General features: G+C 29.9%; 2 protein-coding genes across 3 annotated transcripts in view; both read left to right on the forward strand.

The window, feature by feature from the left end:
• LOC124530473 overlaps nt 1-24,300 on the forward strand; it is a 28,947-nt gene continuing 4,647 nt past the window's right edge. The window contains exons 1-2 of one of the 2 annotated variants that reach the window (XM_047104654.1): nt 1-337; nt 6,227-6,280. In XM_047104654.1, coding sequence (XP_046960610.1) covers nt 6,254-6,280 — 27 coding nt within the window. In that variant the 5' untranslated portion in view covers nt 1-337; nt 6,227-6,253. The remainder of the gene's footprint in view (nt 338-6,226; nt 6,281-24,300) is intronic. The other variant, XM_047104655.1, reaches the window with a different exon arrangement.
• Nucleotides 7,225-9,210, forward strand: LOC124530474. The gene is made up of 3 exons (XM_047104656.1): nt 7,225-7,378; nt 7,665-7,700; nt 8,039-9,210. The coding sequence occupies exons 1-3, from the start codon at nt 7,316-7,318 to the stop codon at nt 8,813-8,815; spliced, it is 876 nt and encodes a 291-aa protein (XP_046960612.1). The 5' UTR covers nt 7,225-7,315; the 3' UTR covers nt 8,816-9,210.

Below are 24,300 nucleotides of genomic sequence, written 5' to 3' on the forward strand. Positions count from 1 at the left end.
TAAACAGCCAGCAGTTACAAGAGAGTCGGCGCGTGCGCAACACGCGTCTATTAGCCAAACTCCGAGTCCGATGCGATCGCGAACGCGACGTTTTGTCTCCTAATCTTTTTGTTCTAACAATTCGTTCAAATGGAAGTATTGAGGACACACCTCATTTTCCTTTGTTGCGATTCTCTATAACATGCTGTGAATATTCTTTGTTACTTACAATAGCAGTGTTAGTTCTACTTTCCTAAAATTTAAATAAAATAAGCCCTGTGAATATAAATTTACACCTCATTACTGGTAATATTTGTACGGAAGTACTAGATACCGGGAAGATAATAATCATTGGTAGGTATGTATGTTAAATGTCTAATTAACAAGATCATATAAAAAGAAACGAAAGCCTTCCACTAACAAAAAAACAATCTTGACAAATATAATAAGAAAATATTTCATTTGTTTATTAAAATAAAGGAGATTACTTTTTTTTTAAATAAATAAATGAAATAATGACCTCATTTAATAAATAGAGTATACGTCGCATATATTTTAACTAACATAATAACAACAACTTACGAAAAGATGTCACTTTTTCCTCTCCCAGATCGAACGACTATCACGTGCTATGGTGCTATACTATGTCAAAAGTAAAAAAATTATTCAAATTATATTTCATTAATCTAAAACAATATTTTGGCTTTAAAGTAAAAGTAATTAAATATATAATTTTAAGATTAAATAATTTATTGCGGCAGAATCAGTTCTGCTAAAAATATTTAGAAATTTCAACTAAGAAATAATATGATATGAAGTCCTTACTTATACATAAATAACAAGCTAAAACTAATGTACTTAAAAATAAATACTGTGTCACTGTAATCCTAAAAAAAGGTTACTAAAAGCAATTTTTTATTATTTTAATTTCCTAACCAATTTTATGAAGACTAATTTGATAAAATTACAGCATTTAAAATGCCTGCTTACCAAATATTTAATTAACCTTACCGCTTTTTTAATAAATCTAAGCTAGTAGAGTTAAGGCAGTAAGGTTCTTAGTACGACATTTAATAATAATAATGATATTTTACTACCATGCTTTTAAAGGCGTTGTATTTCCGCACTTCGCACTTACTTATATTACAAAAATAAGTTTCTTTTTTTAAATTACACTTTGTAAGAGATGAAACGTTTGATCAAAATTTAATCTATAATGAATAATCGAACGATTCTCCTAGGGCAAAGACTTTTCGGCCTCGCTCTGTTTGAATATTTTAATAAATTTAGGTGCATTTTTATACCGAGCTAAAAATATATTTTTTAAAAAAATTGTGACTTTTAAAATAGCATATGCATTTTTAAGAAATAATTGTACCTTACAGGTGTAAGGATTAGGTAATCTAGATATACTTTTAATAATTATTTAGGCTCCTGACTGCGTGTAAAATTTTATACCTAGGGTACCTATATACATATAGAGATTAAATATTTTGAATAGAACTAGTTTAGTTAAATAGAATAGAGATAGCTTGAAAAATGTAATATCGCTGATTTAAAACTTCAGCCTCGATACACTCTAGCTTGGAAAGAAACTATTTAATGGTCATTTATCTGCCAATAGTACTGTAGCATGTGGGTCAGTCTTGATGCGCCATCCTAATACCTATGTAGAGTCAGTATAGCGTGACACACGCTTTACCGTTTTGCTCGACTGCGTATCTTTACAAAAAGCTAATGAGCTAATTAACAACAATAGAACATACTTACCCAAATCCTAATTACCGAACGTATAATATATACAAAAGCTTTGTATTGTATGCTAATCTCAACTAGATTTCATGTCTACTCTTGACTTTGAACCAATAAAATTGTTAAATATTTGTGAATAAATAAATTCAGTCTCTTTATATAACTCTTATATTATTTTACAAGCGAACAATATTTTAAGCAAGCCACTTTAAAACATTAATTTAATAATTATTCAATTTTATTAACTACCTTTTTAATTTTCAAATTGCAAAGGAATTACGCTTCGTCATTTTTAGTCTTAAATTAACCTTTTTCAATACAAAATTTAAGCAACTACTGTATTATTATTATTTTCCCAAACGTTATTTAAAAAAAGAATGTAATTATCATGCACAAGATCACTTAATATATAACGAGCTTCACATCCGTTCGGAAGTTAATACTGATAATTGGTCGATTATTTAACCGAGTACGTAATATAAGGAAATATATTAAACTATATAACAAAGCAATCTACCAGTCAATTAAAGAATAATCAATTGAAAAACAATAATCTAATTAAAACATGCACACGGGAAGGTTAAATACCAATTTCAACTGTGTGGCATTTCTGTTTTGTATATCGAAACCAAAATATAAATTTAATAAGCCTCATAATTTGAAATAAAAATTAGTGTTATCCTATTGAAGTAAATCTCATTTTTTTTTTTCTAATAAAAAAAAATAAAAAGAATCCTTAATCATATCATTATTTGCAAAAAAGGAAAATCAAGAAAAAAAATTTACCTATCACAATATTTTGCCTCGTACCTAACTCGTCGACATTAATGTCCTTATTAATCTAGAAATTGTGATCTATTATAGGTTAAGTAATAAGTTTAAATTGAAATTTTATCAACTCTACAGAATACTATTTGCTCCTATTAGGTCAACGACATGCCAATAAACACATTATGCTCTAAAAGGCAAAAGGAGATCATCACATTCATAAAAACAGATCTTCCTCCAGTTCGTTAGTAACTATCAAATAATATTATGTAGGATATTGACATCGACATAAACCTATACTAAAAATAATTTATATTCTGGTATAATAAAAACCAATTAATTGATCCAAAATCTGTCTTTAATATGATGTAAATTCCAGTCTCCTTCGTTTGACCCTATGTGACACTATGAGGTATTCGGGGTCATATATAAAATAAATCTTTTTAATAATGCATACATAACCAGTTAACTAATAAAAGCCTAAAAGTCTTGAAGGATTACTAGTTATTTATTTAGTATTAAACTATAGGCACAACAAATAATTCATTTAAAATAATAACGTACAGACGAAAGATAAACAAAAATAAAAACAAAATTGAAGTACTTTAACTAATAGTTCTAAAAACAAATTTAATAAAAACTTATTTTATTTAGTAAACATAAGTTATTGGATTTAATTTCCTTAATAGGAAATGAACAAACTCTGAATAATAATAAATTAGAACCATTCACATTTATAACTAAAAACGAAAAAAAAACTGATAAATCAAACATTTCCCAATTAACATATACGAGTATATAAACTTGCCTCATTTTACCGCGGGGCATAAAACACACGCAATCAAAAGCAATCCAATTTATGCGTGATACTAGACGACTGGGATTTAATATTCTGTGCTGATGCTCACATATATAAAAAAAAACTGAAGTATATTAATATGAACATAAATATTTTATGATACAATTAAAAATTGTTTTCAAAGAATCCAATTCCAATAAAGGAATATTTTAACTATTCAATCATTTAAGAGATTAATGTACAATGACCTTGAAATAGTTATCGGAAGTAAAACTTTTCAATTAGGTAAATGATATATGCGAGAAAAAGCGGCTAGGCCGAGTTCAACGCGTGCAAATTGCGGTTGATGCAAACGCTGAGCAGAAAACACGTACACTTAATTTAAACTTTATTGTTATGGAAATAGGAGGTAATTATGCTTGACAAATTATAAGCCTTATAAGTACTCTAAAGAAATTAACAGGATACTTTCATAAATAGAATTATATTCCTATAATGTTATAAGTACTACGATATTGAAAATTAATATTGCTTTTTAATTTTTTAATTTAACACCAATAAAAATGGAATTAAAACTTAATTGTTAGTTTTTTTTAACTCATGATCATATAATATTTATTAATATCTTTCAAAAACTTTTACACGGCTTATAAAAACATAAAGGTACTATAAAACAACAATACTCCCACATTTTTTGTAAAAAGTAGTAGGTACCTACGGTATAATAGTGTAATAAAATTAAATAAAAAAATTAAGATAGATTTGAGTTATCCGATATTTCGTGGCGATATTCTAATTACCATTCGGTTTATAACTTTGATCACAAGGCCGTCTATACAAAAGATCGCCATTGTCACGTATAAAGTTGATCAATTATTATTATTATTGCATAAAATATACTTAGCTAATTGATATGCACAGGATGACTGTATTTTCACTATCGTTCAATGTCCCATTGTGTACGGCGCTTTCTATAAATATACATTGTTGCAATAAATTTCGGTGTATTTAATCGAGAGTAAAAGTAACGAACATTTAATAAGAGCAGTGCTTATTTATTAAACAATATAAAATATTATTAAAGTTATTAATTTCGGGATATTTACCATGTTTTTTATTTTTGTTCGGTGGAGCTCGATATTTCGACATGTCATCGATCACGACAATGTCGAAATATCGAGCTCCACCGAACAAATTTTTAATAATAAAAATAACCATGTTAATTTAAAACCCAATATAAAATATTTTTAATTTATTAGTATAAACATTTATATCGACGATATTGGACCTTCTTACACACAGAAATAATTATAATGTTTGTATAACTTTGAATGCTTTTAAAATATCAATCCAATTATATTTAAATCGTATATAAATACGATATAGTATTGTATCAAACATTCTATTTTATGTTACGACAAATTATCATCTTGAAATCGCTAACAGAGGCACGGTCGTCGGTCATAACAAGGCGACCGTCATACTCACCTACATTTTCAATGTCAAAAATATTTCGTGTCATGACGATACTGCACAACGAACACTTCGCTATCGCGCATACGCCCACCATAACCTTGTCGAAACTAGAGCAAAAGCACTGAACGAGCTTAAGTAATCTCGAGTTATCAGATGTAACCTGCAATGCATCACATAATTTAATACATTAGCATGAGCAGCCGTACAGTTGCGTCAACGTATTTCAAACAATGTAGTTCGCTTAGAAACGGTACAGTGTACCTTAAAAGTGGGTTTTGTTGTATAAAATTAGCGTATATAGCGAACATGTTTCTCATACATTTTTGTAACTATAATTTAAAAACTTCTTTTTTAATATTTTGATCGACGGTAGTTTTCGATAAAGTTTGTCGAATTTGTACAATGCAGTCCTTTTATTAAATTTTTGTTTTATTAAAAATAATAAATAATACAAACTCAAGACTGTCCAGTGTGTCTCTTTTGGTGGGCATTATATGTCTCGGCATATTTTTTATAGAATATTCTGTCATAAGGACAAGCAAATACTACTGACCTAACTGAAACAAATTACTCTGAAGGTAATATAAAATACACGGCCATCATTCATAACGTTACTCGAAGGTAAATGATAACTCCGTATAATCAATGATGCTTTGTTATTAACTGAACTTACCGTTGATATTAAAGTAAAACCTGGTCTATACTAGAGGAAACGGAAACAAAACAGGATGTATCATATTATTTAATACCATAATATACTCAAATTATTCACGATGATAACATTTCATGTAGACACGCATCTCTATGAAAAAAATAATAATAATATTCATTAAAATCACTTTACCAGATTATACGTTATGCTCCATTGTAGAAATCGGCTACATTATTTTAATATAAAGACACATAAAAATAGTTTCACAATAAATATGAACTAGGCCTAATTCTTGTGGCTATAATCAACTTCTTCATATAATTGACAAAATAAGAAGCACGACTTCGTGTTACTTTACCTTCAAACACACGATTTTATAAACGTACTGCAATCCCAATGAATATAATTATATATTTGTATGTATGTACCTACGACGAACAATTAAATAACATCTCAACTTCTCTGTATTTCAAGCAAGGTTTTTGTATGATTCATTGTGTAAATAATAACAAATTTAGAAATAGAGCTAATTATAAAATGCTAGAAACTGCAATTTCAAACATAAACTTTAATAACAATACCATAAATATATAAATGTTTGTATATTATTAAATGTATGTATAGAGATACATACATACATTCGTTTACTAACTCTGACGCACAATAATATAAAATACAATTGGCGCCAGACTATGTACCGTGTAGGTGTATCTTTCGAGAAGGGCTATAACAATCTGTTATTCATATTCGTGTCTACGTTATATATCAATAAATTTAATATTAATTTATTATTGTTACAGGATCAGCGCCTATTGTTGTGATGAACAATGTTTAAACAAAAGCTTTTTCTGCTGGTAAGTCTAAATTATATTAGATTATATTAACAGCTTATTTAAGAAGTACGTATTTACTATTTAATGTTAGTTTAATAAAGGTACCGTAACTATCAAGCACCAAAGGACACAACATAACATCTAACCAAAGTTATATCGACGATATAAGATATGATAAAATTTCTTTAAATACATGGATGGGGTGACCACTTAATATTAGGTGACTCATTTGCGAATCAATTTAAAAATATAATAGCATCATAAATTTTAGCATGTGATAACGTAGCTTACGTACAAAATATTTATTTAAACCTCTTTAATTCCTTAATATAATGAGAGAGTTTTTTTTTTTTTTTTTAACTAAGGACTTCCCGACGAGTATATATAGACGATGGCTTCGTCCATCACACTCCATTCTTTTTTTTCTGTCTTGAGCTATTATAAAATAAATAAAACTAGCCTACGTAGAATATATATAGTAGAATAAATGTATTTATAGTACACCATAGATGTGGCTAAAAAACGACCACACGCAGTACTAGATATACTAACGGGAAATGGCTGGATATGACAAGTTACAAATAGCATGCAGCAGATAAATTAGTTGGTGTTAATCAAAGTAAACCAGTGATTACATTAACATAAGCCGGATAGTACATATTTCTTGCTGACTCTTCTCGTTGAAACTAATTTCTAAGCCGGCCCATAACGTTTAATAAATAATTCAATTTAAAAGAATATTTAAAAGCCTACAATATTAACATTATACTTAAGTATAATTTTGAAGTAAATGATGGATATGATTCCCGAGAATATTGGACGAATATTCTCGTTATAGTCATGTTATAATACAAATATACATCTAATCAATAAAAAAATACAGTCGAATCGAGAACCTCCTCCTATTTTGAAGTCAGTTAAAATATCTACAGTCAATTTCATTTCTAATAACTTGTCAACGAAGCGAAGCAGAAGTAAATTGTTATTATACATGACCGTAGCCACCTTATTTACTGTTGAAAATATATTTAAAGTGCATTATGTAATATCGGAGACATGATTGTCGCTCTTTTATATTTAGTTACTTTCCAGTTTGTATTATTATCAGATGTCTACGCGGTATGTCATTTATAATATTTTCCTTCTTACGTGACACAACCTGAACCCAGCTGGCACGACTCAAAATCATTAAATTTTGTTCGTTCACCCTAGTTGTGTAATTAATATTATATTTTTCGTAATATTTACCTAAACAATCTCTTCGAAAACCATCAAAATAAAAAGATATTTAAATTTGGGTGAAGTTCGATGGAATATTATTCCAACTTCAATCATATTTATTTATTGTTTATATAATCCTAAAAATTACAATGACTTTCTTAGAAAATTATATTTATATTTGCAGCTTTATAACAAGGATGTCGTATGTACAATTGACGAGGTATTTTCAATTTCATTTCTATAGAATAGAGTTTATTTTTCGAATCGTTGGTAACATTTTCGTTAGATTCTTTTAACGTTCCGCTCTTTAATGGATTTATAACTAAAACAAATTCTTGGCGTAACAAATCTTGTACATATTATTTGCATATTTTTGATGAAATATTACTCGCAAACCACGATCTTTAGTTTTTAGTTTAATAAAAAATATAATAGGCCTCGATAATGGAGATCAATTTAATTTTACGATATAGCTACAGTTTCCGATTACGTCATTATATTTTTTTAATTACAATTTTTATACATATGCATCTATATTTTTTTTTATATACATTGCAGAATGATTTTCCAAGATGCAAGACATTCAATGTTCCCAAGCACAGAAGAAATATTAATAGTAACATTCCATCGCACGAACCTTATCTCCCGAGCGCAAAAAATGGTTTATTCTATAATTGTTCCTCACATGAATGCAAAGCTTTAAAAATATCTTCAATAACTCAATTAGCTTTACCCCAATTACCACTAAAGTACTGCTATCTAGAAATGCCTGAAAAATATAAATGCGAAAGTTTGAAATATAATTATTACAAAAATATAGATAAGTTGTTATTCCTATCGAATAATATACCGAATAAGTTATTCTATTTGATAGATTGCTTAGCATACTCAGACGGTGGGCGAGTATGCCATAAGAAGGACGAAGTTGATTCATACACCAAATTGGTAGATATTGGTAACGTGGCGAGGCCAAACGAAACCAATGTTTTATCGCAGGAGGAATTCATATGTGAACAGACTCAAGACAAAAGGGTCACCTGTGTTCTCGATCGCTACGTGCCTTACGCCGATGGTCTCAAGGCAAAACAAATAATTAAAATAGATAATAAAATACTCCTGAAAACTGGAGGCTATTTAGTTACTTTAAACTATATTTGTTATGAGTCTTGGTGTGGATATAGCGGTGTGATAAAACCCACTCGTAGAGCCGGAAGATATGAACCGCCCGGTGGCAAAGTATACAGATGCTATTATGGAAACAAACAGCAAATCTGCAAAGAAATATCTGGCAGTTCAAGGAATGTATATAATGAGCGTGGTTGGTTAAGTTCATAATAAAAAATAACAACAAGAAAAAAATACTAAACTTTTATTACCCAAAACAAATTTATTAAATTATAATAATTTTCATTAGAAAGATTTGAGATATTATGAGATACGATTTATGGATCGACTCAACATAATATAAACTATAGCTCCATGTTCGATCGTGTCGTACGATGCAAGCGCGCGGCGTCAGAAATTTTATTCATAAACATGAATATATTATGTGACTTGGATTGCTTACAAATATGTGACCGAATAACTTATACTTAAGGTGGATGTAGTGATTATGCATACCAAATGTTACATCACAAACACGTAATCTGTTTATACCTTCTTAATTAGTAATTGGGCTGCAAGATATAATAGAAGTATAGGGCTATGGATTATAATTTCTGTTTTTCACGTCACTACTAATCAAGATTAAATATTCATGACTATTGTATTATATTTTGTTATTTTATTAAATACTGATTATTTTAACGCTTTGTACCTAAACTTTATTAATTTTTTTTTTAAATACAACGTATTTCTAAAATATTAGTATGATCATAATGACTAATTAAGACTCATTGATTGTGCACTAATGATGTACCCATCTATAGTCAACCAACACGAATTGAAAATAAAAAAGGGACTCAGGACCAACGGTGATTTAACAGGGAAAGCAATATACAGACCATTTAGAAGTTAATTAATTTATGTATATTCATTTTTAATATTATAAATGCGAAAGTTACTCTGTCCGTCTGTCTGTTGCTCTTACACTGTTGTTTCTATACCGAACACTTGATGACCGGTTAATTGTCAAGTGTTAGTAGATAAAAAAGAAGTTCTCAAAATGCCGCGCCGTGCGCCGGCGACAACTTGAATTAACAGTTGAAGAATATGTTACAAATATTTTAGTTAAATACGTCTAAGATCACAAATAATAAAGCTGTTATACATAATAACTATCATGCTTACTTGGTTCAAAGAAGGTTCCAGATAGTAAGATAAATTTTACTTTCATACAATCGCCCTGGCAGTGAAAATGGACGAAGTTCCACCGCGCGCGAACATACGTGCAAGACTTCATTCAGTATTTAATTGCGCAAGTATTATTTATATAACTAATATAATACATATATATTTCATTAAAAATATTGTTATTACTACCGAAAATAAAAGAGGACAAAAAACAAAACACCATCAGGTAATAATGTGTTCCAGTTTGAAAAGTAATCGAACCATCTTTATTACAAGCAATCATCGTAATTCCCATAGTTATCAGATAATTGATTTGACAAAATTAATGTTTCACGCCATACAATTTTTTTTTAAATATTTTATCAATATCTTCATAAAAGTGCCTGATTCATCAATTAATCAAATTTAAAATTGTCAATTGACAAGAAAATATATAATTATAATCATAAAATACGTAAATTGAATTAATAAGTGATTAAGTATTTTACCACACGAGAAACTATTATTCGAACCGTGTCCGTTTTAAGTATGAAACATATTGCAGTCTCTTTTGTAACGGCTATTTCTTAATATATAACAGTGAATGTCAAACTTGCAGACATAGCAAATAAAAGACCATTAATGGATTGCATTTTTCAAAAATCGACTCAGTTGCATGTTATACATATATTAATTTATTTATTTAGAAATCAATCGTATATCGTTTAATCGAATCGTTTTACTCAATGTATTTATGAAATATACTTATATTTTATTTTTAATGTATAACATTTAAATATGTGTAACGTTGTGAATATGAAGTTCGCTAAACAAATAATCACAATATACTTAAAATTTAAATAATCTTATAAGTACCTATGTGTTGTATTGTAACTACATTTGACGGCAGCCTTGCTTAAGCTCTGAATAGATAATACAAACAATAGAACTGATGAGAAAGAACCAAAGAATTTAACACGTTATACATTGAACGTGTAACATCGATGCGGGTTAACTAACCGCCATACTTATACATCGATTGATATGAAACTAGCCTTATTGTCGAATATTTAATAGTCGATGTCGTATCGCTAAACCGATTGTTTCAAACAATAGTGTGACAGGAACCTTGCACCGAATGCTCTCAGCCGCGCTCGGAAGTGGCAACTGTGTTTGGCACACAATGCGCATTCTTGCTGAGATTGTTAACATAACGAGAATGAAATAATGATATATGATGATATTGTTACGTGATAACAGCACAATGGTAAGGCAAACGTAGACAACGAGTACTACTCATATCGGTTATTAGATGTATCGATCGCCCTTGGTGCCTTTATAGACGCCCACCGCTACATTGTCGTGTATTAATAACATAACACAATATACATTCTATATGTTCGTTACAATAAAATCCACGTAAAAATTAAATAAGATTAAATTTGTTTTAAAGTAATCGATTTTAAATGCGATAAAATATTTCTGCATAATACAGGTCGATTACAACTTCGTTTAAAGCTTTGCAAAGTCTAAAGTACTTTGCTGGCTGAATGCGCTCGATATGAGATAATAAAACAAGTAACCAGGGGCCAGTTGCAAGTAAGACAAAGCGAATGTGGAGCAAGTTATCGAACCACTAACCCGTATATTACGTAATACTCTACAGTTTTGTACAGGGTTCTTAGCATGTGCAATGGTTTTCAGTTTACCTTCTCTCTAAGTGAAGATGCGAAATTAAAGAACAAAATATATCTATATTTTTTATTATTGAAACAATTTTTATAGATTCAATGATCTTAAAAAAATCCGCATTCATAAAAAATAAGTTAAATAAATAAAAATCTAAAGCTAAACTTACTACTTTCATAATTTCATAGTATTTTACTATTTTATAAACTAAGTGAATTTTCCTTATAAAAACAGTCAATAAATTACACCTCCATACACTTAAAGTTATTTTATGATAGAAGTGGCAACCCTAAACCCAATCTTAGAGTCATACGCTGTATCTAAGGGCTAGTCTACACCGCGAAAAAAGTATGCGATTCTATATTTTTGTATTGCGTTATTATATGTGTACAATCACGAAATATGCAGAATAACTTTTCTTTTTATCAAAAAAAAATATTACAACGCTGAGAGTATATAAGTCGCAAAAACCTAATTCGTGTTGTCAGATTTTGCAGTGCAGCCTTAGCCTTATCTTCGACCGCCATTCTCACGCTGCCCATTAGGATACACCCACTAATTTTATAAGAAACTTGAATCTATGGTATTTATTAGTATGACCTGATTTCAAAATGATATATTTATATAATATGCTTATAAATCTCATTGAGCCCATAAAGGAAATTGCTGAATGTAATTACGTACTATTTATTGAGCAACTACTTCGCTTTAAAATTAATGATGTTGTCGTAATATCAAATAAGTAATTCATAAAATATTTTTTATAATAAAAAAGCCAATTAAAGCTTCAATTAAATAAACATTTCCAATTATGTATATTTTTACATACGATTATAAATAATTTTTGTTTTGTCTTATATTAGTTAAAGCAAAAACAAGATTCATTGTATTATAATACCTTCAATACCTATTGAGTTTGGTAATAATCGTTTTCCTGGCGTATTACGTTTTCGAAGGTGTATTTAGTTTACCCAGGAGTGCAATATACAAAAATCTTAGAGTTATTCTGACCATGACATCTCCTGCGCAATGGTAGATGGCTAGTATCCATTGTAAATTTGCAACACTAATCATAATATTTTTTTGGCTTAATTTACTAATACAGAATTTACTAATAAATAAGTTATTCAACCTTGAATGTTTGTGCCCAGTGAGTAACTCAAGATCTACGGATAATAGGTCACTAAACCAAAGATTAGTCAACGACAAAAATAAAAAAAGAAAGTTGATTAAAATGGAAAAATTAAACTTGCATCATCGAATCATATTTCGATCGATATTTTTTTTATCATCAAATAAAAAAAAATATCGATAGGATTTTGTGCAAAAAGTTTTAACCTCAACAAACGCCGACAGAAAAATTCGTAATAATATAAATTAAAACGATCAAAATTCTATAACAATTTCAGACACAAGTTCGCAGCACCAATTTCTATTTACAGAATACGATTCGGTAATATATCTGTATTCAATACAATCGTAATGTGTTAAAGCTTTTCATAATATAGAGATAGGATGGAACTTTAAAATCTGCTTACTGAAACCTTCCTCTGTATTCATTGTTCATCCTCCTGCCGTATTGTAGCGTAATCCACCTACCTGTCGATACTTGGTCATTTTGGTCTTTTATATTTTATATCTATTTAAATTTAGCTGTCATTAAGCCAGCATAATCTGACTAAAAGCATAGTATTTATGAATATGATGCATTAAAATGCTGTTTCAATCCCTTGTATCTGCGAGCATATGGAAATCGTATCGCTACAGTGTCGTCTACTTTAAATAATAATATGATTGGCGTTACGCACGAAGGGATAATCTTACGCCAATATTCTTCGACATAATATTATCAACTGAAACATTAAACTTGCACTTGAAATGTCTTTTAATAAAAAATATTTATCTGGAGAACTATTAGTTAAAAGTACCAGTGTTAAATTATTTAATTATCATTAAAAAAAAGTAAATTTTCTATAAATGCACTGCTGCACTAAGACCTGCTTTTATTTTAAGGAGATTGTTTGGTGTTTATTTCATCAAGCTGACCCACTTTACCTACTAATAACACGCGCGATGTCATTTTACAATCTAAAAGAAATTAATATAATTAATCAATGGTGCTTTTTTGCTTAAACTCGACAAATTCTTTTCGATACCCAATTGTACATCATATGCTCTTCCGTTTTTTATCACTATACATATTTATATATTACATAGTGTTTACTCATATTAATAAACTTTAAAATTATATATATGTACTGGCAATGCGTTATTGAAAAAAAAATCGTATTTCACTCGTGACAACTGACTTACGTTGATTCTCAATTTTGATACGTGTATTCCGTTATTATTATGGTCAATATCGTATATCATATTCTGACATTTCACGCTTATATTCTGCAGTCGGTTTCAAGCTTATTCTTACAGAATATCTCTACAGATCGACGTTTTACAATTTTTTGCAGTTGTCCGTAATATCTCACTTAGATAGAAGATAGATTGCCAATGCAAACGTGCTTCATTTGTAACGCTCCAATAATAAGCATGTTGACATCTGTAATCTGTATTACATCCTCTCTGATTTACATTTATATAGAAAAAGTTATTCTTATGTATATTTAAGCAATATATGTGAAAGTGAATTTTTTGTGACCGTAACTACTCAACCTATATTCATGAAAATTTGCATAAATATACACACATTGTCAAGGGTACAAGATCGGAATTACGTAACTCCTGAAAATTAGTACGCGTGTATAACACCAATTGTCCTACATGCGTATCTTCATTACATCAATAAGGATAAAACTCTAACATGTCTTTATAGCGTGATGAATATGTAGTTTAACTTGAATTTGATTATATAACTAACGCACCCATATTAAGTCGCCAGGTCATATTTCGCAAGCGAGTGCCTTAGAAATAGCAATATTTATACAAGATAAGTCTAAATTGCCATCAAGGCTGCGTAAATATTTATAAACTGAAACTTTTTACCTTACTATGTATTCAACTTTTGTACTAGTTTAATTTTGCCTGGTAACATGACTAGTGTACGGCGCGATTGCATTCCGCAATATCTTGTTATCGAATAACAGAGCAAATGCTGTATTATTCCGATTATATTAACTGACTTTGCGTCATTTACAGCAATACCGGCATTTTTTACCGCCTTTATAATCCAATACATAAACGTTCATATTTTATAACAGCAGGATACGGCTATTTATTTCAAAATGCATTCTAGGTAACTTTAAATAAAATAAAGTATAGAAATTGAGAGAAAATTATTTTTCAGAAACTATTGTAAGCTGACTAATTATTAGGCAAATTATAACAGCCGATTAATAATAGGTTGTACTTATAGTTTCGCTCTTGCTGTGCATACTGATAATAATGCTGACCAAACCGTTAAATCATGACAGAATCTGTTTAATATGTCGTGACCGATACTTATGCTTTATGCAATAAATGAAATGTTACTTACACATATATAAAGCGTATACGCTAATCTGTGAATTAATTTAGCCTACCGACAAATGTGTCGGATATCAGTTCGACGTCATGTGAAATAGCTTGTACACTTACAACTATTTAAACAATTACTTGATATATACGTCAACCTTGGTTAAATATATGGTATCGTTAAACACCTAACCGCGGTTTACAATAGATTATTAAAGCGAGGTCTTTGCCAAAATTACCCACGTTCAATACCAGACAGAAGACAACTGCAATTTAGATGCGCCCACAAAGCAAACAATATCTAATTGATTGTGTCTGTATTCATTGATATTTTATTGCACAATACAGGCATGTGTTTTCGAATTATCACATGTCAATGTTATGCTCGGATATATATGAGTGTCAAAGAGATGAAAACATATGCCACGCTAAATAGTAACGACTAAAACAGATTCTATGTATTGTTGTATATTATATTTCTTGTTATCGTGTATGCATATCGTGTCAGCATTTCGTATGATATGTTAATAATGAATAGTAAAGGAAATGCGCTTAGGTGCATTGTGTACATAGCGTACATTTACGATCTAAATGTTTCTACTGAAATCAACAACGGGAAGTGGACCTTACTTAGATTTTGATCTGTATGTATTCAGTTAAGTTATTACCGAATACAGCCCTGATGCAAACAAAGATTTATGGATTACTATTTGTCGCCGACACTTCGCTATCGTTTTAGAGCTTATTCTTCAGGTATTATGCATAAAAGCCTTCCTTGTAGTTCAACCAAACATACAAAATTTCGTCACATTCAGTTCAGCATTGTTTGGCCTTGAAAGAGCACATAGATAGAAAGTTACTTTCTCGTTTATAATATTAGTAAAGTTATTTAATTTATTAGAAAAATATTTTTTATACGTAATAATATGCGTTAAATTAGGACAGATAATTAATCAAAACTCCGCTAAACATGTTAATTTTTTACTTTCGGTCACTATGAATGGAATAATATAAGAGATTATTTGAATATATAATTAGAGGCCACGCCACACACGACTACATTAACCCCAAATAAATGGAATTTTATTTGTCAAGTGTTTCGAAGGTAGCGGATTACGTTAGTATCGTTTATAGTTTGCCAATTAAACGAGTATAGGTATCTGAGAAAAAACTTTTAGATTTGCGCTCAGAGAGTTGAAATATATACGATACCTACTATGGACGACACCTTTACCTACATGCAAGCCTAAAATTTACAACCATACATGAACGCACAAAATACGAACAGAAACGATGATTATATATGATATTTATATATAATTTAAAATATCCCGTTAATAAAGAAATAATTAAAACTTTGACGCAATTATTACATTTACGTATTAATGTGCAAATTATGTATTAAAAATAAATGTACTTTAAAAATAAAGTCTTAAAATTTTCGAAATATAATTTTTTCGACAATGTTATCGGTAGCGGGACACAAAGGTTACTTCGCTGTCAACAATACAATACTCCTAAACCTTGCATAAAATCCGCCCGACTGAGTAACTCAAGGCTTTACTTATAAGTCATAATATCAATTTTTTTTAATCAATGTCATTTTAATTTTGTGTTCACAAAGATCTTATCAATCAAGAAAACCAATAGCATTAAAAACACTAGATTCACCTCGAAATAATTATTATCTTGCGCGTGAAAGATGCAATAGCGCGTGACGTTAAGAAAAATTGCTATTACATAATTTAAGGCGCTTTAAATCTGTCACTGAGAATGGAAATTAAGAATCTGTATTTTCGTCTTGGAATATAGTTTAATGATGATTATTTTAAGCTAATCTGTAAAAATATAAGCTTTTTATAATTCCATATTACTAAATACTGAATAACTCCTAGTAGCAACCGTATATTCACAGATACAAAGGTGTTAAAAAAATCTTGAAATTTGAATTTCACTAGCTTAAAAAACATATTTTGATTCAGTATAACAATAATTTAAGACACTAAATTAAATTTGTATTTGTCTGGAAATTATTAATTAGGTAACTCTAAATATTATTGTCGTAAAGTAGAAAACATAATATAATAATAAAAATTGCATAAGTGTCCTGAAAATAATTAATCATAAAAGTAAGAATTATCTGAATGCTTGAGGAAACAAACCTTTGTTCGCTATATTTTCATTAACTTCTTTATTCATAACAGAAACACTTTAAATTAATCTTAATATAATATTTTAACTATACACGAAGAAGGTATATCCATTTAATTTTTAAATATTTATAATATTCTAGCTCGCTCTTCAAACACAAAACTAAGTATTATTGTTTGGTAAATGGAGATGAATGGTGGGACCTACTCAATGGGCCTGCACAAAGCCCTACAACCAAATGTATTAAATTCTTCCTTGCCAAGCGCACTTATCAAATCATTTTTTAATAAATATCACCTGTGAAAAGCCAGGCAGGTCACTAGTTAAATACTACATGCAATGATACAGAAGAAACTATTCTGAGCCTAAATTTATTAAAACGGCATGTTTCTCCATCGACATATGATTTATTTACTAACATTGTCTATACTTTTATAGCAATTTTATATCGACATTATTAATACACGAAACACATTCGTATAATAATCAATGTAGACCACTAACAATTATTGAGAGAACTTTATTTCTTTTCATATTGAAATATCCATAGGTTCGAATTTATTTCATTTTATTACTCAGTCGCTTACATTTTGCAATAGAAATTTGCAACGTTTGAACTATTTTCTTATTACATAACCAACAAAGATATGTATTGTACCATCTTAGATTTATTGGCTTAGATACTTTTTAATAAAATAATAATATATTAAACACTCTACATTCCTATATAATATAGATATATTTACGCATTCTTTTAAATGTAATATTTAATTGGAAAGTCAGCGGCGATAAAATCAATTATGTCGTCGAGGAGAGATTATAACTATTTTTTAGACCTCAAGTAATGTAATTAGGTATTAATGTTCTTATATAAACGAAAGGGGCACTAACAGTTCCTTATCTAAGAACCGATAACTATTTAAGCAGGTCACGACTGTTTACGTAAAATGACAAAGTTTGACTCACCGCGAGTGATGTGGTATCTTACTGCGTGGGTGAAAGCGAGTTAGTGGGCAGCAGGCACTAACCATCCTTCGTAAGTTGATTGAACATGGTACATTTCCGTAACTAACATCACGGGATGCAAGATTTCACATTCTTTAAACGTCTTATTGCATATGAAACCACTTAAGAAACCGGAAAGAACTGGATGGGTTACAGGAAATCGGATTGCCTTTAAAGATTCCCAAGAAGACTGGTCCTTCTCGACATATGCTCCTGTTGATGTTCAAATAATATATGTCTAATAGTTGTTTAATGTTTTAACAATATTTTTTTTTCATATCTATCGTAAATTAAAAATCATAACAACAATATATTAATAAAATGTTTCGAAATATACACTTGAGTGTTGCGTCGGTAGTAACATTAAGGCCTAATGTAAAATAGCTTTAATATAATTGCAATTATATAATATAATCAAAAATTATAAGTTCAGAAAAATAATTATATAATCAAGTTTTAATTTTACATTGCTATTATTGCATCTATGTGCCTTTTAGGTCTAAAGGAGGATTTAAAAAAATATACAAAATTATCTCACGTATCTATATCTCTAGTCTTATGTCTTGATACTCTATATATGTACATATTTATTACTGGATACTCTATTCGGTATAAACGCTACTGACAATACATAGCATTCTAGCTTATTTTCGTTTAATCAAAGACTGTGAAGATTAAAAAGATTCTAAATACAATTAGGTACTACTTTTATTAAGTAGTTTAATTTTCTTGATATTCATAAAAATACCTTCTTATCTATATTATTAACTTAAAACGTTCTGTAAGCATTTGTCTTACATGGCGAACTTATATAATATTAAATAACAGTTAGGTGTGCTAAGTTGGCATAGCAAAATCTTTACCACGAAAATATTGTTACAGGTAAATTTAGATATGATATTATATATGTATTATAAACTTTTATATACATTTCCGCATCGCAAATCACACAATAATAGAATATATTTGCACTACAAACAAATCATCATGATCGATTTGGAAAAGCGTAAAATCTTAGACGTGTTAGTATATAAGCAGGATACGCAATGGAATGTACGGATAATATTTGGCTTTTCAACGTACAAAATAAAACCAAATACAATACTAATAATTTATTTAAATCATATATTTTTATGAGAAGATTTAATACCAGTGTCTCCGCCAGTTTGGAATGCACATTCAGACTTAATTAGAATAATCCACCATTCACAAAATGTTTAACACTATATAAATATATTAAAATGCTAATAAAATGAAAAAAAATATTTTTAATCGTCATTATATCCACTTACCCGTCCATTAGAAAGTAAATTTCGGCACATACCGAAGCGTATGATGTGCAAAAAATTGTGTAACAATACATAAAGTGTTTTCGTATTTGACTTCCGATCGGACATGTTGAATTTGTTGCAAACAATGCGCACACGCATATTTTCTCATGTGATCGTTCACGTGATTTGTATCTCAAACACAAAGTTGTTTCAAATCATGGAATTTTATCGATGCAAGCATTCCTTGGTAGCCGTTCTGACTCCATATTGAGTAATATATCTTTAAAATTTATTAAAACAGTTCACTATGTGCACGTGTCCCAAGTAATTAGCAATTGGGAACGATTTTATATGTTCTCGATATTCTGCAGTGAATAAAATGAATTCGATAAATCCGGTCTGGTTGTCGTTTCTTGGCCTAAATTTGCCAATTTCTCGATAATAAAATCAATTAAGAGTTAAGTAATTCGGATTTCTTTAATTGTTTTAACGTGTCCTGATTTTGTGTAAGCTTTATGTAATTTATTTATGTAAGGACATGAGGACGTTTAACCGAGTGTTACTTTAGGGTTTGTATATACAAATGCCGCTAACTAATAATAATGTTTTAAGTAAATATTATTATGAAGTACCAATATGTCAAAATTTAAGCGGAAAGAACACACAATTAAAAAAAATAAAAACATTTTTTCATTATTAATGAATGAAATAATCCTATAACCCACTTATATACCATACTTACGGTATGTATGTATATCTAAATAAATATGTTTAATTTTTTTAAATTATAATATGCAGACCTTGCTATACGTACTAAGATGACCTTTATATCAATGTTGCATAAATTAATAACTAGACTAACATTATTCAAAAAGCTCGTAACGACGTAGAATTTAAAGAATCGCCTGCACCATTTCACATCGTTGTAGTAATAAATGCGTAATTCGGGCATTTTAATAATGTCATTAAATACATTTTCTCAGGCACGTAATTTCATTTAGGTTACGCATATCTGTAAAAGGTTGGCAACCTTGCATGGAGGTACACACGCTTACGTCAGGCTGCTTTCATCGCGTGAGAACCACTGCTTGTCGTATGGTGCATCACTCTCGATGTTTCCGGAAAAATAAAGGTGCCTACTTATGAAACGACTCATAATCCAGATCATGAATAACGAAAGTCACAAAAAATAAATTATCTTAATCAAACTTTTTGGTCTTTATTCGTAATAATCAATTAGTTATCTTTACGTTCTGTTTTTTGGACACTATTGCAAAATAAAAAATGATCAAAATGTAGATACTTCTTTTAAAAAACTTTTTATTAAATTTAAAAAAAAAAACGTGATAACGCATTTAATGTAAATCAAGATTGATAAACATGGCATATTCCAAGGTTATTACAGTACGTGCAATGCGGATTTGCGCGTTTTGCAAACCCACACAGACCGTGGGTGGCGCCTACAAACACAAAGGACATGGTCCAATAGATCTGGAACTATATAAACGCGCAACAAACTCGGTACAACTATTGAACTGCCTTTAAGAAGTATTACACCTATCAGGCTAAGTAATTACACGCCCACTGCTTATTGCTGATCTCATATTTTGACATTCTCACCGTAGCCTTAAAATTCATGACATCAACAACATTTTAATTAAGTCTTTATAATTACGTCTCTGTAGTACACGTAAAAAAGTCACCAAAAAACTTACACAACACCTACCTACACGGAAGTTTAAATTGTCTATAAAACTCAAGAGCTATTACGGCTACATATTCACTATAATAGTAGGTATATACTGAGTATGGAAAAGTTATTTGTACGCTCATTTTATCAAATAATCACATCGGAGTGTGGGCTGCTAATTATTGAAATTGTTCCTACATTAAACATAACATTTATCTTTTATTATCTAAAATATACTCCATAAATGGTAGCCTAAGTCATCGGTATAATTCATGTTCATATATGGTCACCGTCGCTCAATAACTGATTCATGGGTTTCACGGTGATTAGTTTAACTATATAAATATCTATAATTTTTTATATTTTGTTATTGTACCTTTCACGCTTCTGAAAATAGACTTAGAAGGAAAAACTAAAGATATAATGAAAATGGCCATTGTTTATTATTATGACACCGAAAATTATTATTATTTTTATATACATTGTTGCTCTATTGGCAAAGTTTTATAGCATTGCGTTTTATAGAATGCGAATCTCTGGTAACCTTAATTACCTCGGAGAGAACGTGACGCCGTTGGGTCCTGTCTCTGCCCTCTTTTCGTTGTTATGTTACATTGCTCTCTCATCGGAGAACGTGAGTTAGAAAATGGAGAATTCACACGAGTTTCTCTAATATATCTCCTGCGACGATGTTTAGTCAAACACCAGCGCGATCAAAAGCCTAAATTATGCCATCGAGCTAGATGGCATAATTTAGGCTTTTCAGATAGACATACTAAATTTTGGTCAGAAAGACATTATTTACCCGTGATTTTATAAAATTTTAATAGTAAATTGATTATCATACTAAAAATAGTAATAAATACAAACAAGTTAAACATTCAAAGCACACTGATTGATACCTACTATGTAAACGTCGAGATGGCCCAGTGGTAAGAACGCGCGCATCTTAACCGATGATTGCGGGTTCAAACCCAGGCAAGCACCGCTGATTCATGTACTTAATTTGTCTTTATAATTCATCTCGTGCTCAGCGGTGAAGGAAAACATCGTGAGGAAACCTGCATGTGACAAATTTCATAGAAATTCTGCCAAAGGGAGAGGAGGCCTTTAGCCCAGCAGTGGGAATTTACAGGCTGTTGTTGTATGTAAACGTTCGTGAAAAATACTTTTCCAATACCCCTTTCAAATAACTTTAAAGTAAATAAAATTCTCAAAAACTTTTAATGAAGTAAGTAACCTATAATTTAAAGTAGCAATCTAGCACTCTTAAACCATTATCTAGAACAGTCTACAGTTAACAAATGCACGGTATTTCTTAGCATAGAATTAATTACAATACGACATGTATTCTGATTTCTGTGTATTGTCCACATCTATGGTGAGTCATAATAAGCCGTGATACACAACAAATTAAAACAAGGATTACGCAAGACAACATAGCAAGTACAAGGTCCTTAAATAGAACACTAATTGTCAGATACAAGGCGCGTGTCCATAACGTAATTTCGAAACAATAACTTCGTGATATAATACGATTTCCGTTCTAATTTTACTTATCGATATTTTTGAATGACAGTTATGTGTTGAACTTTTACATCCACTACAAATCCATAAATAAAGGTTATATAAAAGGCTCTACAAGACAGTAGTTACAGTACAAATCATGTCCGCGTGAAATTATGTCATGAATGCTAACAACATTTCTCCTTTGATGCTAAATAAAAGATAAATGAGCAATAGTACTGTCTTACATCAAACATATAAACTAAAAGTCTTCATTACCTTAATTGTAAATGTTTATTTGCTCAAGCATCTTGCAAAACCTGATGCCCCGATTTTAAAGATAACGTTTAGGTTTATTTCACTTTTCCTGCATATTATTTCGCTACTCTTAAATAGGCTGAGATATTACAGTAAAATAATTTATTGAAAAGTTAACAAGTGATACATTATGAGGATTTCGTATCTAAAGTAAATTGCGCCCTGGATAAAACTATAGTAGACCAGGACGACAATTTCGTAGTTTTAAAATAAAAATACCCTCATGAATTACCATCTAAGCGAGATTTTTATTCTATCTAATTACAGCCATATTAAATAATTTTATAAAAGGTTTATTAAAACATTGGAAAAACTAAAATATTTACTAAGCACACAGCGATTAAAACGTACGTGTTTAATTTCGACAAATTTGAAAAAATAGCTCTGAGTATTATATGAGTCATTATTTGATTTTATGGTCAAAGCGATGCGAACATTCAGATTTGAATTCCTATTAGGCATATCTTAATAGCTGTCTTAGGTTAAACATAGTCACGATAATTCGCATGAAATCCTATATTACGTATACTGGTTGCTTGGCAACGAAAATTTATTTTAAACGAGAAAGAATATGGTTTCAAATGAAGACTATATGATAACGCGTTAAGAGTACTCGGACTTTCAGTTTCCTATTGAAAATTGTCACCTAATCTGACATGCGTGTGCGTTTCCGCGTAGGTCCTTAGCTCGCGGCCCACGTTTGTTCCCGAGGTTACGACAACGCCAACCTCGTATGTTATGCTGATGAACACCTCTATATTATTATTCTACGAGACTAGTCATGTATAAGGCTACAGTATGCGCATCTATCAGCATTGTGCTAAGCTTCTTCCTAGTATGTGACTAATCGTTTATTGGAAACTCAATCATATTGATATAATTTATTTTAAAAATCAGTACTGATATACTCAATCAATCAATACTCAGGAAATTATTTTTTGGCAATACATTTAAAATTCTCAGTATACTTCGTACTTATTATACATAGTACTTCAATTTTCTATACCTAAGTTCACAATTAATTATCTCGTATCTCATCCTTTTAAAGGACCTCTATGTATATAGATTGCTTTTGGATTTCTATGTCTAACTCTTGATATACACCCAACTATCTAAGTTTCATCTTGACTATGCCCTGTCAAAATAATTTCAGGTTACCTTAAAAATCTTACAATGTACGAATGTACGAAAGCATGATATGTTCAGGAAACTCTATAAGCAAAGACAAATAAATCATTGTCATCCTGTATCTAATATTATGTAGCATGGAAGTATTTACGCATTACGAAGTTTTTATGTCAACTTAATTATAAATATAATTTTACAAACAAAGCATACCATACATTATACAAGCAATTGTTGTCAATATGTTTTTAATTGCAAATGACACCTTGACACATAGGTATCTTATAAGTTAGACCGATTTTCCTGTACATACTTTTCCTGTGTCACAT

This window comes from Vanessa cardui, chromosome 6 (assembly GCF_905220365.1).
Source record: "Vanessa cardui chromosome 6, ilVanCard2.1, whole genome shotgun sequence".
Taxonomy (NCBI): domain Eukaryota; kingdom Metazoa; phylum Arthropoda; class Insecta; order Lepidoptera; family Nymphalidae; genus Vanessa; species Vanessa cardui.

What these genes read in the sequence shown, in the direction of transcription:
- LOC124530474 (XM_047104656.1), top strand. Translation starts at nt 7,316, where the DNA reads ATGATTGTCGCTCTTTTATATTTAGTTACTTTCCAGTTTGTATTATTA. An exon ending in TATTATCAGATGTCTACGCG is followed by an intron (nt 7,379 to 7,664) that starts GTATGTCATTTA and finishes TTATATTTGCAG; the next exon opens with CTTTATAACAAGGATGTCGT. An exon ending in TCGTATGTACAATTGACGAG is followed by an intron (nt 7,701 to 8,038) that starts GTATTTTCAATT and finishes TATACATTGCAG; the next exon opens with AATGATTTTCCAAGATGCAA.